The sequence below is a fragment of the Pituophis catenifer genome, unplaced genomic scaffold (genome assembly GCF_029215685.1).
Source record: "Pituophis catenifer annectens isolate HBS135680 unplaced genomic scaffold, rPitCat1.0.hap2 SCAF_8, whole genome shotgun sequence".
NCBI classification, from domain to species: Eukaryota; Metazoa; Chordata; class Lepidosauria; order Squamata; family Colubridae; genus Pituophis; species Pituophis catenifer.
This window is the reverse complement of record NW_027256888.1, coordinates 53,866,788-53,882,888: the sequence shown is the minus strand read 5'-3', so window position 1 is coordinate 53,882,888 and position 16,101 is coordinate 53,866,788. Positions and strand designations below refer to the sequence as shown.

At 37.8% G+C, this 16,101-nt stretch overlaps 1 protein-coding gene across 3 annotated transcripts; it reads right to left on the bottom strand.

Moving 5' to 3' along the window:
• Nucleotides 1–6,410: 6,410 nt before the first annotated feature.
• Nucleotides 6,411–15,761, bottom strand: MMAA (metabolism of cobalamin associated A). 3 transcript variants are annotated; one of them, XM_070948664.1, is made up of 7 exons: nucleotides 15,686–15,761; nucleotides 13,375–13,846; nucleotides 11,838–11,960; nucleotides 10,881–11,051; nucleotides 9,609–9,694; nucleotides 8,407–8,556; nucleotides 6,411–6,835 (listed from the first exon to the last, which is right to left on the bottom strand). In XM_070948664.1, exons 2-7 carry the CDS (start codon nucleotides 13,808–13,810, stop codon nucleotides 6,548–6,550), a joined length of 1,254 nt encoding a protein of 417 aa, XP_070804765.1. In that variant the 5' UTR covers nucleotides 13,811–13,846; nucleotides 15,686–15,761; the 3' UTR covers nucleotides 6,411–6,547. The 3 variants fall into 3 exon arrangements, with proteins under 3 accessions (XP_070804765.1, XP_070804766.1, XP_070804767.1); XM_070948665.1 differs by having other exon boundaries at nucleotides 15,642–15,703; XM_070948666.1 differs by lacking the exon at nucleotides 15,686–15,761 and having other exon boundaries at nucleotides 13,439–13,487.
• Nucleotides 15,762–16,101: the final 340 nt, after the last annotated feature.

Here is a 16,101-nt window from a genome sequence, read left to right as displayed (position 1 = left end):
TAGAACTGTTAGAGTTGAAGTCCAACATATTTGAAGGATACCCCATTGGGAAGAATGATGCAAACCATATTAACTTGAATATTCTGAGGACAATTTCATGAGGCCACTCGTCTATCAAGAGTTTTGCACAAGAAATACTTTTGAGTTGAATGTTTTACATAAAAACAGTATTTCTTGGATGTCAGCTTCAAACAGTGTGAAGTCAAAATATTATCTCAGTACAGTCAATCATTGGAAATCCTATTAGGGATTTCCATAATATACGCTGGCTGCAATTGGGTTATACATGAGTACTACTTTTGTAAGAAAGATAGGATATAAATGTAAACAGTATGTAAGATTCAGGTGTTCCTAGGTAAGTGCAATGAACATGCAATATAATATAACATTTCAAACAGACAAGCACCTGCTATGCCACATACCAGACTTACCTGTAATAATTTTCAGTAAGAAAGACAAAAACATCTTGACAACAGATAATGGCAGTACCTGGAGACAGCAAAATAGGAGAGAAAGAACTGGAGAAAATTACAAAATACAAAGATCTGCAAACAGAATGGTGGCAAAAGAAAGTGAGGAGAGTATCAATAGTGATAGGCACCTAGGGTGCAATCCCAAAGTGTCTGGAGCAGGGGTGAAATCCAGCAGGTTCTGACAGGTTCTGGAGAACCGGTAGCAGAAATTTTGAGTAGTTTGGAGAACTGGCAAATACCACCTCTGGCTGGCCCCAGAGTGGGATGGGAATGGAGATTTTGCAATATCCTTCCCCCAGGAGCGGGGAGGGAATGGGGATTTGGCAATATCCTTCCCCCAGGAGTGGGGTGGGAATGGAGATTTTGCAGTATCCGTCCCCTGCCACGCCCACCAAGCCACACCATGCCCACCAATCCATGCCCACAGAACCGATAGTAAAAAAAATTTGGATTTCACCACTGGTCTGGAGCATCACTTGAACACCATCGGTACTGGTAGAATCACGACCAGTCATTTGCAAAAGGCAGCTTTACTTGGAACAGTTTACTTCACAGGTGTCAAACTCGATCAGGTCATGTGATGTGACGTTTTTTGCCTCTGCGGAGCCAGGATGGGCGTGGCTTGTGTGTGATGCATCCGGCCCGTGGCCCGCCAGTTTGACACCCCTGATTTACACCCTGCAGCAATACCTTTAACACCATCAAACAACATCTGCCTATCCCAGGTCCTTGGAAATGATTCAGTAGGTGGATAAAAATGCCAAATCCATTCTAAGCATCTGTCTGACTGTACCACCTGACTCCCAGTGACTTTGGGTGGTTTCAGTAACAGTTATCAGTTCCTACTTTTAGATTGATCTCTCTCACACGCATACACCAATCTACACAGAGACCTGTTTGCTTCCTAATAATATCGTAGCTAACTTACTCTGGTGGATGAGGTTTGTGTACTCTGGTAGAAGAGGAGGGGGGCCCATATAGCAGCATCCAATCTTTTATTTCCAAAAGCAGCAGCATAGGAAGTGGAGCCATGGCCATATTCCTGGGTGTGTCGTGTCCAGGTTTTGCCCGCAAGACATTTGATCTCTTCAAAAGTTTCAGGAAAAAGAGGGCTATATGGCACAGGCAACCTGGGTGCCAAAAACAGATACTTGGCCATGAGAAGTTTTTGTTCAAAGTCAATAGCAAGTTCACACAACTTTTGAACACTCCTTTCCACACTCCTGCCAATAGCCTCTTATGAACTGGTCTACAAATCCTGCAAAGAGGAAAGAAAGGGGAAAGCATAGCCTTGTCCCTGTTCATAAACGTTGCTAAGCAACAACTTGACAGATCACAAGCATTGTGAACAGCATAAAAGGCAAAAGGGCAGGGCAAGGTAAAGGGCTAGTCATATTTTGCCTGTTAGTTTAAGAGTAAATCCCACCATGTTAAATAGAGCTTCAATATTTAATCAGTGTACTCTAGAAAAATTCAATTTTATTCTAACTTTTCATGTTAGTATACATGGAATTGTTAGTACATGTGTAGTTGTCAGTGTTCCACGCGCACATATGTGATAGTCATTCCCGACTCTAGGGGGCGGTGCTCATCTCCATTTCAAAGCCGAAGAGCCAGCGTTGTCCAAAGACGTCTCCATGGTCATGTGGTTGGCATGACTAAATGCCAAAGGTGCACAGAACGCTGTTACCTTCCCACCAAAGGTAGTCCCTATTTTTCTACTTGCATTTTTTACGTGCTTTCAAACTGCTAGGTTGGCAGAAGCTGAGCCAAATAATGGGAGCTCACCCCGTTATGCGGCACTAGGGATTCAAATGGCTGAATTGCTGACCATTTGATCTACAAGTTCAGTGTCTTAGCCACTGAGCCACTGCGTTCCTAGTTTTAAAAACATAAGATGTAACAAAAATATATTCAAATGCTTCATTAAAGCATTTGATAAAGTAGACCATAACCTACTACTAGATAAAGTAGAAAAATGTGGGTTAGACAGCATCATCACCAGATGGATTCGTAACTGGCTGACCACCCGCACTCAATGGAACTGCATCTACACAGAGGGAAGTATGCAGTGGAGTACCCCAGGGCTCTGTTTTAGGCCTAGTGCTCTTCAACTTCTTCATAAATGACTTGGAGGGGATAGATAGGGAACTCATCAAATTTGCAGATGACACCAAGCTGACAGAAATAGCCAACACTCCAGAAGATAGGCTCAAGATACAGAAGGATCTTGACAGACTTGAACATTGGGCGCTATCTAACAAAATGAAATTCAACAGTGAAAAAAGCAAGGTTCTAAATTTAGGGAAGAAAAACAAAATGCACAGGTACCGTATATGTGGTACCTTGCTCAATAGTAGTAACTCTGAGAGGGATCTTGGAGTCCTAGTGGATAACCATTTAGATATGAGCCAGCAGTGTGCAACAGCTGCCAAAAAAGCCAACACAGTTCTGGGCTGCATAAACAGGAATAGAATCAAGATCACGTGAAGTGTTAATATCACTTTATAATGCCTTGGTAAGGCCACACTTGGAATATTGCGTTCAGTTTTGGTTGCCATGATGTAAAAAAGATGTGGAAAGAGTGCAGAGAAGAGAAACAAAGATGATTAGGGGACTGGAGGCTAAAACATACGAAGAACGGTTGCAGGAACTGGGTATATTTAGTTTAATGAAGAGAAGGACTAGGGGAGACATGATAGAGTGTTCCAATATCTCAGGGGTTGCCACAAAGAAGACGAGTCAAGCTATTCTTCAAAGCACCTGAGGGTAGAACAAGAAGCAATGGGTGGAAACGAATCAAGGAAAGAAGCAATTTAGAACTAAGGAGAAATTTCCTGACAGTTAGAACAATTAATAAGTGGAACAACTTACCTGCAGAAGTTGTGAATGCTCCAACACTGGAAATTTTTAAGAAGATGTTGGATAACCATTTGTCTGAAGAGGTGTAGGGTTTCCTGTCTGGGCAGGAGGTTGGACTAGAAAACCTCCAAGGTCCCTTCCAACTGTATTATTCTATTCTATTCTATTCTATTCTATTCTATTCTATTCTATTCTATTCTATTCTATTCTATTCTATTCTATTCTTATTCTATTCTTTATATTTAAGATACAGAACTGAGCAAACTTAAGATACCACCATGAAACAGCTGTTGCATACGGGTAGTCCTCGACTTACAACAGTTCATTTAGTGGTGGTTCAAAGTTACAACGGCACTGAAAAAGGTGACTTATTTTTCACACTTGTGGCAAGGAAAGTAGTAAAACGGGGCAAAATTCACGAATGTTTCGCTTAGCAACAGAAATTTTGGGCTCAATTGTGGTCATAAATTGAGGACTACCTGTACTATCCTTTTTAGTTTCATTTCCCCCTTCCCCCACATTTAGGGCTGCTTTTTAGCAGGGTATATTATTTGACTGAGACCCAATCTGATATAGTGGTTAAGACATCAGGCTAGAAACCGGTAGACTGAGTTCTAATCCCACTTTAGGCACAAAGCCAGCTGGGTAAATTTGTGTCAGTCACTTTCTCTCAGCCTAGCAAAGAGGACAATGGCAAACCACTTCTGAAATCTTGCAAAGAAACTGCAGAGACTTCATCAGGCAGTCAACAGGAGTCAACAATGACTTGAAGGCACCAAAAAGGTCATCTGATTATAACTTTTAAAATTTCAAATTCTTTGATTCTATTACTTCTATGTAAAAAGAGAACGATCAGCAATAAAATTGCCCTAGCATTATTTTAAAATTACAAATGAAACATTCCAAAGCAATATTTGTATCACTTTTTTAATACACTGAAAATGTATTCTATTTAATTTTATTTAGCTAAGCGTTATTAAATGCATAAAAACATGCAAAGCAGGAGAAATATATATTTAATACATAACCATTTGGAAAGAACAGCTGAGTAGGTGGCAGCAATACAGAGAAAGGAAGCAATATGCAGAAGGGCTATGCATATTAAAGGCCACTCAACTTGTATTACAGGAAGGAATTCATTACAAAGGAGCAGTGTAGATTAGATATACAGGGAGAAACTTCCTAATAAGAGCAATGGTAACAATACCGGTGCCAAAGTGTGGTAGTTTTCTCAAGCTGCTAAATTTGTACAGAAAAATCAGACTGTAGAATCTTCTAAATACATTTCAGAATTAGCAATATCAGTGTTGTGAAATTTAAAGTGTCCGTGATATCTCTGTGGATTGTGGATTGTTTTCCATATATTTCCATATATAGGTTTGGTTTTAAATTAGCTTCAGTTACTGTCTTGAAACTTATCCACTAGTATTTCAAGTTTATTATACATAGCCCCAGTAGGTTTATAAAAATAAGGACCAGCACACATATATCTTATATAATCTGATCATATTAATATTTTCTGTTCTCAAACCTGTCATGGTCTGTGACCTCTCCTTTGAATTCTTGCAGAAGATCTTAATGTCAAATAAAATGTGAGCTTTCACACTGTCAGAAGTAATTCTGCATTTAAGATTTGATATGATAAATATCTGTATAAAGCTTATGTGCAATACCATGGATTGATAGCACAATGATGCATAGGTAATTATGCTTCAACAACTTATATGTACAAGATGTTATGACCAAGATGTTCTTGGTCTAATTCAGTTGTACAATAATGTGGCAATTGCCATTTTTTTAATGTTGCATAGGGAAAGATTTCAACCATCTTTAACTTCCAGTATTTAGTGATGCTGTAGAAATAAAATACGTTAAGGACTTATATGCAAGCCAGTTCAATTCCACATGCAATGCATCTTAATATATTGGTAGAGTTCTCTGCAGATTAAATAGAAACTGAAACTGCAATTCCTCATTTTCGCACCAGCACACTGTAATTACCCCATTCCTATACATGTACCTAAATATGTTGGCCTAGTATATATTCATTTATTTTATTTATTTATTTGCTGCCTATCTTGTATCGAAATAACTCTGGGTGGCTTACAGCATGAAAACATTAAAATACTAAAAGATAAATATTTCTAAAACAGTAAATTGTTATCAGTTTAGTTAAGCTAATTCAGGGACAGAAAACAACAGGTGACTGCGATGGTGAGGGATGCCTTCTACCAGCTGAAACAAATTTACCACTTTCACTGCTTCATGAATAGTGCTGATCCAACACTCTGATCCATGCTATGGTTACCTCCCAGATAATGTGCCTCATATGGGAAGCCTCTGAAAGGAAGTTGGAAGCTGTAGTAGATACAGGATGCAGTGGTCAGGCTTTTGATAGGTATTCCTTATTGAAGCCAGGGACACTATGGGCTAGAAGCTGTTCTCCAAATCAAATTTGGAGCGATTGTTCTAACAAAGAAATCCCCACACAATTCAGGACTTGTCTACTTATCCTACATGACAAACAAGGAGCTCTGCTCATCATCTAAGGTCTATGGGGTGATGGTCGGGAAGGAGGTGCAACAGAAATCAGCTGGGTCCAGGACTTAATCTGTGGCAGCTGCAATGCTATCAAATTCCCTCTGTTGAGGAACAGAAGGAATGGCTGCAGCCAAGGCAACTGTCAGTTAAGAGAAATTTGAGTCTGGGGCAGAAACGTAATTTGGAAAAGCGACTCAGATTTGACCCGCACTTGTCCTCTTTAGGATAAGAGACAGAAAGTAGGGAGGTACATCTGGACTTGCAAGATTCTTGTAACCCTTTAATGCAGGGGTCTCCGATCTTGGCAACTTTAAGACTTGTGGACTTCAACTCCCAGAATTCCTCAGCCAGCTTTGGAGACCCCTGCTGCCTTTTACTAATAAAATGGCCTTTGCCCTTCTGCACACTTCCCATGGCAATTTGAAAGCTTGTTTTTATAAGCTGGCATTTCCTTTCTGAGGGCTACTTTATATCGGGCAACAATAGTCGTTTTAATATTGTAGGTATATGTTTTTATTGTTAATTATTGTTGCAAATCAAGACAGGCATTGCTGGAAATGTACAGGTACAAATTTGATAATAAAGAAGTTCATGGCTCAGACATTTTTTAAAAAATGCTATATACATTTATATCATTTATTTCATATCATCAGGTCATATACAGAAAAGAATCAGGACTTCTCTTTAAAAGCCCTGAGCAGTAGGTCTGCAGCTAGCCCAGGAGATAGGATCCCATTAACAACCTTGTCTTCCAGGAGAGGAATTTGATCCTTCACTTCTGAGTGTTGCCGGAAATGGTCCAGCATGCTTTCTTGGATTACATTCCACATCCACACTTTTTGCTGCCTCCTGCGTTTGGCAAGCAACTCACCACTTGTAAGCATGAGCTCTTGGAATTCTGTCATCTTATCCCATACATCCGAAATGCCTTCTCCGGTTTTGGCAGAGATGCGCATTACCTATTTGATTGAGAAGATAACTCTACTTACCAAGCAATGTCAATCACCTTTGGAGAGGAGGTGGAGAAAATTTTCCTGATCCAAATTAACGCTATCTATCAAGGGGCAATTATTTATTAAAAATTTCACCCAGGCCACAGAATGAAATACTAACAATAATTAACCACAACTAAATATCAGGCCTGTGCAAAACATTTAGAATTGAATTGTGGAATTGAAAACTTTGTTCTGAGTTTGGAATTCAATCCAGTTATTTCAACACTGTCAAACTATTTACTAAGTCTGCATTACTATTAATCTTCTCATCTTCTCAACGTTCCCATCACCCATCTCTTCCCACTTATGACTGTATGACTGTAACCTTGTTGCTGGTATCCTTATGATTTATATTGATATTGTTTCCTGATTGCTTATTATTTACCCTATGACTATCATTAAGTGTTGTACCTTATGATTCTTGATGAACGAATCTTTTATTTTATGTACACTGAGAGCAAATGCACCAAGACAAATTCCTTCTGTGTCCAATCACACTTGGCAAAAAAAATTCTATTCTATTCTATTCTAAATTGATAATGGGCTGTTTTGAGCAGTTCGGAAGTGTTTTAAGCTTCAAAAAAAATTGTCACCTCTAAAAACACATTTAAAATATGTAATGTTAATAGAATAACTGATACATGTTCCGGTACCTCTATAGAATTTTCCCACTTAAACCCAGGTTTAATTCAAGATGTTGATTTTTCAAGGTAAGCCATACTTGGGCTATACAATTACTGTCTCCTAACTACAATTTTATATACTTAACCTTCTTTTGGGTTTATCCTACTAAATAGGAAGAGGAAGGGATATTATGTATGTTTGCTGCCTCAAGTTACTTATAAAGTAGGAAAGGTGGGATAAAAATCTAATAAATAAATATGTATGAGATTCATTTTAGTAGGTATATCTAAAACTGCACTATAAATTACTAGCTAACAAAATCCTTGAAGTTCAGATGATATATTCCCATTCTTTATTTAATCTGACTTTTTAGAAACTGGCATGTTGTTCCTTTGTTTGAACGTCTGTTATTGCTTCTGATTTTAAGCTTGCCTATTTTATTGTTTTATACGTGTATGTTTTATAATTTTGCGGAACGACATATGAGTTTAATATAAAGGTTAACTTTACTGTCAAAATACTTTGAAAAAAAGACATCATTCTGTAGGTTCAACTTGTAATTGGATGTGATACTAAAATATTGACACTAGGAGAGTTAGACAATTTTTTGTATTAAGAGAAAACAGTAGTTTTGGAAGTATAATTATATTTCCAGAAGAAAAGCTTTTATATGCAGATGTGTATGTCCCAGACTTAGCACTTCTCTTAAGCATAAAACAGTAAAATAATTAATTTCACATGGGACAAATAGCTTTTGGGTTATTTTAGTTTTACTACAAACTACCTTGGGGGAGATATATAGTGTACTAATCATCACACTTGATAAATATATCAAAGGACAAACATAAATACGTATGGCAATTATTCACATATTCTTTATATATTCTCTAAACTATTTTTAATATACTAACCTTTGGTCTCCAAACTTTTGAGCGCTTATGAAGCAATTTTAAAGCACTAATGTATTCTGCTTGAATCCTCCGTGCTGGCACAATGAGGTCTCCATCTGCTTTGGTTATAACAACAAGATCTGCCATCTCAATGATACCTCGTTTGATACCCTGAAAAATAAAAATGAGACTTAATAACCAAATGAGACTAAATAACTTTTAAAAGGAACTCTTCATTTTTATATAGAGTTTAAAAAGAAACTAATTTTTAACAATTACCTTCTGGAGGGGAAATGCAAATTATGAAATGGTTTATCTAATATATAAAAAACATACTGTATATTTGCATTTAAAAGATTTCAAAAGAAAAACTGTACCAGAACTGAACATAAGTAAAACTTTTGTCCTGTGCTTAAATAACTGAGATGCATTTCTAAAAATAAGAATTAGTGCTACTAATCCTCACATGGTATATTTATTTCAAATATTTTAGATTATCTATTTAGTCAGTTGTCAGGACAATATATTATAAAAATATGAAGTACGGAAAACTGTTCAGAACTATCTGTTTAATATGCTAAAACTGTATTTAGGGGCACACTAATACTGTACACCTTATTATTTTTGTTCTTATTCTTTTTTACTTTCTTTCTGATTACCTATATTGTATTTTATTATTGTTGTTACTGTGAGCCACCTAGAGCCGTTTGGAGTCAGGCAACATTTAAATGGAGTAATTAAAATTAAATGATGCAAAACCAAGTATTAAACATATAAAAGCACCACTTATTATTAGATGAATTGTTTTCAGGGCATATAAGGAGTATTAAAAAGCAAACAAAATTATTATAAATAATGAACAATTGTCCACTTAAAGTTATATTCTCCTGGGGAATGTACAATAATAGTAAAAAAAGACAAAATCCTCACTTAAAACTATGGTAGCAAACATTGGTAGAACTGACTGCTATATTTTGCTTATCATTTCTGATAGACCAGCTTGATATGAGCTAGTACCAAATAGCTCTTACAGGTTAGAGCAGAATTTCTCAACCTTAACAACTATAAGTCGTGTGTACTTCAAGTCTCAGAATTCCCCAGCCAGCATGCTGACTGGGAAATTCTGAGACTTGAAGTACACACAACTTATAGTTGTTAAGGTTGACAAAACCTGGGATAAGGTTTTGTTTAACTCAAATTTTCATGGAATGCAACATCAGTACCTGTAACTCATCACCTCCTGCTGGTGGCAGCAGCAGTACAAACATATCCACCATATCGGCAACTGCAAACTCTGACTGACCCACTCCTGAGAATGAAGAACAGAAGTAGACTGTTCAGGATCAAAATTTAAATTGTAAATCTAGAGACCCTCTCCCTGAAGAGATCTGCATGAAGATTGAATAATATCCTGAGGGCTGATGAAAGACTATTGGTACTTTGTGCCTGTTTCTAATAGCATATTACTATAGAGTTGCTGATTTGAATTCCACAAGAAGATTCAGCACCTTCCTTGTTCAACCACTTCAACACAGATGGGTAGTATTTTTGGCCACACATCTATTTTTGCAGGTTCTGAGGACTGCAGGCATATTGGTCAAGGGCCTATATTTTTATCCTGTAGTTATTACATTAAAAAATCAGATAAACTAACCTTACTAATAATTATCCCATGTACGTTAGTTTCCCTCCCTCTCCCTAAGGCAGACAATATTTTGTGATGGTTAAGGTACTGGACGAAAAGTGGGGAGACCCAGATTCAATTCCTCCTTAAGCCACAGAAGCCAGTTGGTGACCCTGGGCCTGTCACTCCCTATAAGCTCATATCAGCACTAGGCTCTGTTACAAGCCAGTTGAAACACACCCATACAAACATATCACATGTTGTGATAGCTTTGCTGTATGAACTATGGTGGGGCATATGGCACATATGGTGCAGTGGTGGGATTCAAATTTTTTTACTACCAGTTCTGTGGGCGTGGCTTGGTGGGCGTGGTATGGCTTGGTGGGCGTGGCAGGGGAGGATACTGTAAAATCTCCATTCCCACCCCACTCCAGGAGAAGGATACTGTAAAATCTCCATTCCCTCCCCACTCCAGGGGAAGGTTACTGCAAAATCCCCATTTCCTCTCAATCAGCTGGGACTCGGGAGGCAGAGAATAGATGGGGGCGAGGCCAGTCAGAGGTGGTATTTACCAGTTCTCTGAACTACTCAAAATTTCGGCTACCGGTTCTCCAGAACTGGTCAGAACCTGCTGAATACCACCTCTGATATGGTGGGGAAAAGGTAGAATTTCAACAAGAATAACATTTTATGTGATTTTTTTTCATAAAAGAATGCAACATTTTTTTAAAAAAAAAATCTATTTCATTTGCTGAATTTTTATGGTGTAATTTGGAGGACTATGGTGGCCACAGAAATGGTTGAAGCAATACATACTACCTATGGGTTACCCATAGCAAGATAGCTAAAACTGACAAGGAATTTCACTCACCTACTGTTTCAACAAGAACAATGTCATAACCTCCTCCTTCACACAGCAAAATGGCTTCATTTGTAGTCCGTGTTACCCCGCCCAACGTTCCTCTGGTTGGAGATGGTCTGATGTAAGCATTCAGATCTCTTGACAACTCAGTCATTCGTGTTTTGTCACCCAAGAGTGAGCCTTAAGCATTACACAAAAGGAAAGGCCAGCCATTCAAATAAAACAGGCTTCTTCCCAAAACAACAGAGATTTATTATTCCAAAACAACTAAGCCAGAGGTCTTCAAACTTGGCAGCTTTAAGACTTGTGGACTTCAACTTGAAGTTGAAGTCCACAAGTCTTAAAGCTGCCAAGTTTGAGGACCTCTGAACTAAGTTATAATATGGCTATCTGTGAAGGGTGAAAATAATAAAACATACACTATGCTGCATCCTCCACCTCTTTCGTACTTCCATCATGACCAATGTATTTCCAACACGAGTACAAAAGGGTAGAGCTTGTCTTATGATGTCACAATACACATTTTCTATTTTTGCAGCTTGTTGTGGAAATCCCTTGCAGATGAAAGTTCTTCGACAAGTATTTAAGATGTTGTCACTAATAGAAGAAAACATATCTACTAATTTTTTCCACCATCTTACCCTAATTAATACAGTTGGAACGAACTTTATCAGACAATCATGTAATTTCAGAAGAGAATTGAATGCAATTCATTTTAGAATGTTTCTTTATTAATAATAGTAGCCAGGATAATACTGTTGAAGAACCTTGTATCTATCTTCAGCGAAGACACTTCAAAGCTTCTAAAATAAACTTTTAAAATATAATCATATTTTCAATAAAAAGAATGGAACTATTTGATTTGGTTAAAAATTACTCCATTAATTACATACTGCCTATATAATAAATTCTATATTCATTATAAAAAGAATGAAAGACAAATGATGCTTTTGCAAGCATACTCACCACCAGTAGTACTAGAGGAAGGATCTACTGCCAAGACAGATACTTTGTGGCTTCTTTCAGTCAGCATTTTCCCAAAACATTCAATAAATGTTGATTTTCCAGCACCAGGGGGGCCAGATAATCCTAAATGGCAGCAACATCATCAATATCTATTTGATTTCACAAAAATAGTGAGCTGACTGATACATTTCAGGTATGTAAGCAACGTATTTGCTACCAACATTCCATGGATTGTTTTAAGCAAAACACTTTCTCCAAAGTTACACAGGCATTTATAGTTTGCCGATTTATGTACATCTGGCATCCTTTGTGCAGCCCGACTCTATCCTGAATAGGGACTATGGGGTCATAAAAAGGGAGTTATTGTTATTATTATCGTCAAAGGTTGCAAGGTAGGACTGAGAGCAGGGGTGGTATTCACTTACCTTCGCTACCAGTTCGCAAATGTGAGCATGCACGCAGGGCCTTCTGTGCATGTGTAAAGCGTCAAAAATGTGGATAAATGGGACGTGATTATATCCGGGCGGGTGGGAGGAGCCACCCACAGCCATTGCTACCAGTTCACCGGAACCGGATAGAACCGGCTGAATACCACCACTGGCTGAGAGGCAATGAAGCCACCAGAGGAGAAGGGACTGGCCTTTCATTCTTCCTTTCAGCATTTTAGATTTTTCATTACTGGATACTCAACTCACTTAGATTTCTTCATATCTTAAAAATAAAGAGTAACATTGTTTCATTGTTGTTTGTTAATTTGCTGCCAGGTTTTCATGTGGAAGGGCACCAGAGATGGCATAGCAGGAGCTAAGAACTAATCCATCCCACAAATAAAAATTGAATTCACAGATTGAATTCAAGGAGTCACATTTTCAAAATAAACCTGACATGATTTTTTTTTCTCTATCTAGAAACATATTATATAGAAGCATGTTTTATAGAAAAGTTAACCACGTTTTCTGTAGTTAAAGGAAACCAACCAGCAATAAGTTAAGTAGCCCTACACAGACTTCCTTTCAGAGAAAGAAGAGAGTTCAAATGGAGCAATTTTAGAAGCATTTGAAAGTATGATGTCTTGAGATGACATTCTACCTAGCTACCAATGGTGAAATCCAATTTTTTTTTACTACCGGTTCTGTGGGTGTGGCTTGGTGGGCGTGGCAAAGGAAGGATACTGCAAAATGTCCATTCCCACCCCACTCCAGGGGAAGGATACTGCAAAATGTCCATTCCCACACCACTCTGGGGCCAGCCAGAGGTGATATTTGCCGGTTCTCCAAACTGCTCAAAATTTCCGTTACCGGTTCTCCAGAACCTATCAGAACCTGCTGGATTTCACCCCTGCTAGCTACCAGAGGCAATGCCTGAGGGGCAAATTTCACAATGCAGACATTCAGCAATTCAACAGTATCAAACTTACATCATATAATAATCAACTTTGTAAACTCTGGAGTTAAATAAACTGTTAACATAGCAATAAGGCAAATAAGAATGCTTTGAATCAGAATAGCAATAACTGCACAAACAAGAAAGAACTGACCCACTCTAAAGGCTAGTGGCTTTCCTTTATTTAACTGTTCTTGTTCTCGGTGGTGGGATAATACCTTCTGAAGAAGAACTTGCGCAACTTCTTTTTTCCTCTTATGGGTTGATTCTATGAGTGTAATGGCTTCCGCCAGACAGGCCCTCTGTCCTTGGATCAGTCCAGTGTACAGATTGCTCAGAAGTCTTTGCTCCTTGTCAGAGAGCTCAGGTGTTTGCTGTTCTGCTGCTGCTGGACACCCCAGCCCAGATTTCAACCCCTTTGAAAACATCCTCCTCCATGGACAACAGGATTGCGCTGAATTAACTCGCTGGCCATATGGAAAAGTAAACCCACTGCTAGATTTCCAACAGAGGTTTTCCCAAGGCGGCTTCCTAACGTTCTTAAGAAGATGGTAGAGACGAAACCGCAGTAGCGTTGATGATTTATTCATTTTGTTTTGAGCCAGAAAAGCCTGTTTTTAAAGAGCCTAATAACAAAAGAAAAATATTTTTTTCACATTTTCTTTCCTTAATTCTACCACCCTAAGAGCTGTGTGAAGTAGTGAGAGATTAATCTGAATTTTCATGATTTAAGAGTAGACTTTAGCCGCAGCCTCTCCAGTTCCGCTTCAACCATTTAAGATGAACACTGGAAGACTCTTTGTAGCATAGGTCTCTATGTTTAATTGCTTTTATTCTTTTTGTCAAACCATAATCCTTGGATTTGAAATCCTTAAAATCAGCCTGCAAGTTTTTCAAACAATGTGGATTTCTAAAATGTTAATATTTAAGACATATTAGTTGAAATTTTGTTTGAAAAGGGGCTAAGAAAGAAGAAAATTAATACAATGCTATATCTGTCTATGGGGATTCTCAGTCATTCAGGTCATGGTTGTACCAAATGTACTTTTTCAAAAGGCAACTGGACTTTGTTTTTTCTTTCTTTTCAAGGAAAAACGAAGTCCAGTTGCCTTTTGAAAAAGTACCTTTGTGACACCTCTATATTATTACCTACATATAAGATCATCAACATCTTCTGTTAAAGATATTGTATCTCACTATCCCTGTTCATTTGAACCTTTTATTGAAAAATTAGCCACCACACCATTATTTTCACTACTTTGTCACTATGGTTCGCTGTGATTATGCTTCACATTCATATTCCTATGTTTTCAGAATGAATGGTCTACAGTCTGATACTTTCCAGATACAAAGGCTATAAACTGCAGGATTCACAGCCAGCAATACTGCTTGACCATGCTGTCTAGGAAATCAGAGGCATAATTGCAGTCATATATCTAGAAGACCTCAGAAATATAAACTAAATGTAAAAACAACATAATGATGAGAATACTCTTATTTTTTTATAATTAAATTTCTATAAGGGTTCAAGATTACTCTGTATATAAAGGCAGTAAACCAAAAGCATTCCCGATCAGAAAATATTGTGGTCTAAAATACTTATTTAGAAGGCATTCACTAAAACAATGGAATATATATTTGAACAGATATTATGATGAACCTTGAAAAAGTAATATGTAAATATATAAGTAAACATTTATTAACTAACCAAGCATGTAACAATGTTGTATTACAGAATACATTAAGAGTGTAAAATTTAATAACTAAACTTCAAACATAAAATTAGATTTCTTGAAACTTAGTTATACAGCCTTAGACCTAAAATACACACAATTTTTTAAATTTTACAACTGAACATGCAGTTCTAAAAAGAGACTAAAATTTACATATTGCCACACATTTTTTTCTAACCTGGATGTCAACACTGCAATTTTAATGAGTTGGAGGGGGAATTAGGATTTGAGCATTCCTTTAACGAGCATAAGGAAAACACTGCTTTTTCATTGCAAAATGAATTAATCCTAAAATATTTTAAACTGATATTGATATTCTAATTTAAATATATGCTACGGTCCATCATCATTCATTATAGCTTAATTCTACTTTGGAGAGAAATATGCAGATCTCTACATACTGAGCGAGAACACACAAAGTAACTGAATTCATGTATCATGGTAAACCATAAATGTTTACCTTGATACAATGAGCAAACTCATTGTAAATTAACACTGGATATAAGAACCCATTCCAAAATCAATCTTACGAGCAATGCTGCATTAAAATCCAGACGACGTTCCCTAATCCTGTACATTCGACCTATGCCAACATTTATTTGCTTTTCAAACATAACAACTTAAGAACTGTTCTCCATTACTGACACAGAACAAAGATCGCCACTGCCCGACAACCCAACCAAAGCACCTGAATCTTAGGCAGACGCTCTCTTTACGGACACGTGAACCCACCAGATAGAAACAGCCTCGTCTCCAGTGTCACATACACGCAGAGTTCCCCCCACTCTTCCACCTGCTAACAATCTACTAGGCTGCGCCTGCGTGACAGCCTGGGAGAGGGAGGCGGCGCGCCATCTACGCAAGCGCAAGCAAACTCTTCACTCTCATTGGCGTTTGCGGCGGGCTATGAGGAAGTCATAGAGGACAGTTTTTTTGTCTGCAGATCACACTTCCCGGGCTGAGAATGGGTGTTTGAATGAGAGTGATTCACCAAACTTCCGGTTCCCAATAATTGATTGTGTATCAGTGGGTGAGAACCTAACTGGCAGGTTTTTTTTTTCACTTGGGGAAACTTGCAATAATGCTTGGACCCGATTATTCCGAGAATAAGCAGTGTTGGCCATAATAAGGAGTCTTGGTAGTACAGT

What these genes read in the sequence shown, in the direction of transcription:
- MMAA (XM_070948664.1), bottom strand. Translation starts at nt 13,810, where the DNA reads ATGAATAAATCATCAACGCTACTGCGGTTTCGTCTCTACCATCTTCTT. An exon ending in TTCCTCTAGTACTACTGGTG is followed by an intron (nt 11,052 to 11,837) that starts GTGAGTATGCTT and finishes GTAATGCTTAAG; the next exon opens with GCTCACTCTTGGGTGACAAA. An exon ending in CAGGAGGTGATGAGTTACAG is followed by an intron (nt 8,557 to 9,608) that starts GTACTGATGTTG and finishes TTTATTTTTCAG; the next exon opens with GGTATCAAACGAGGTATCAT.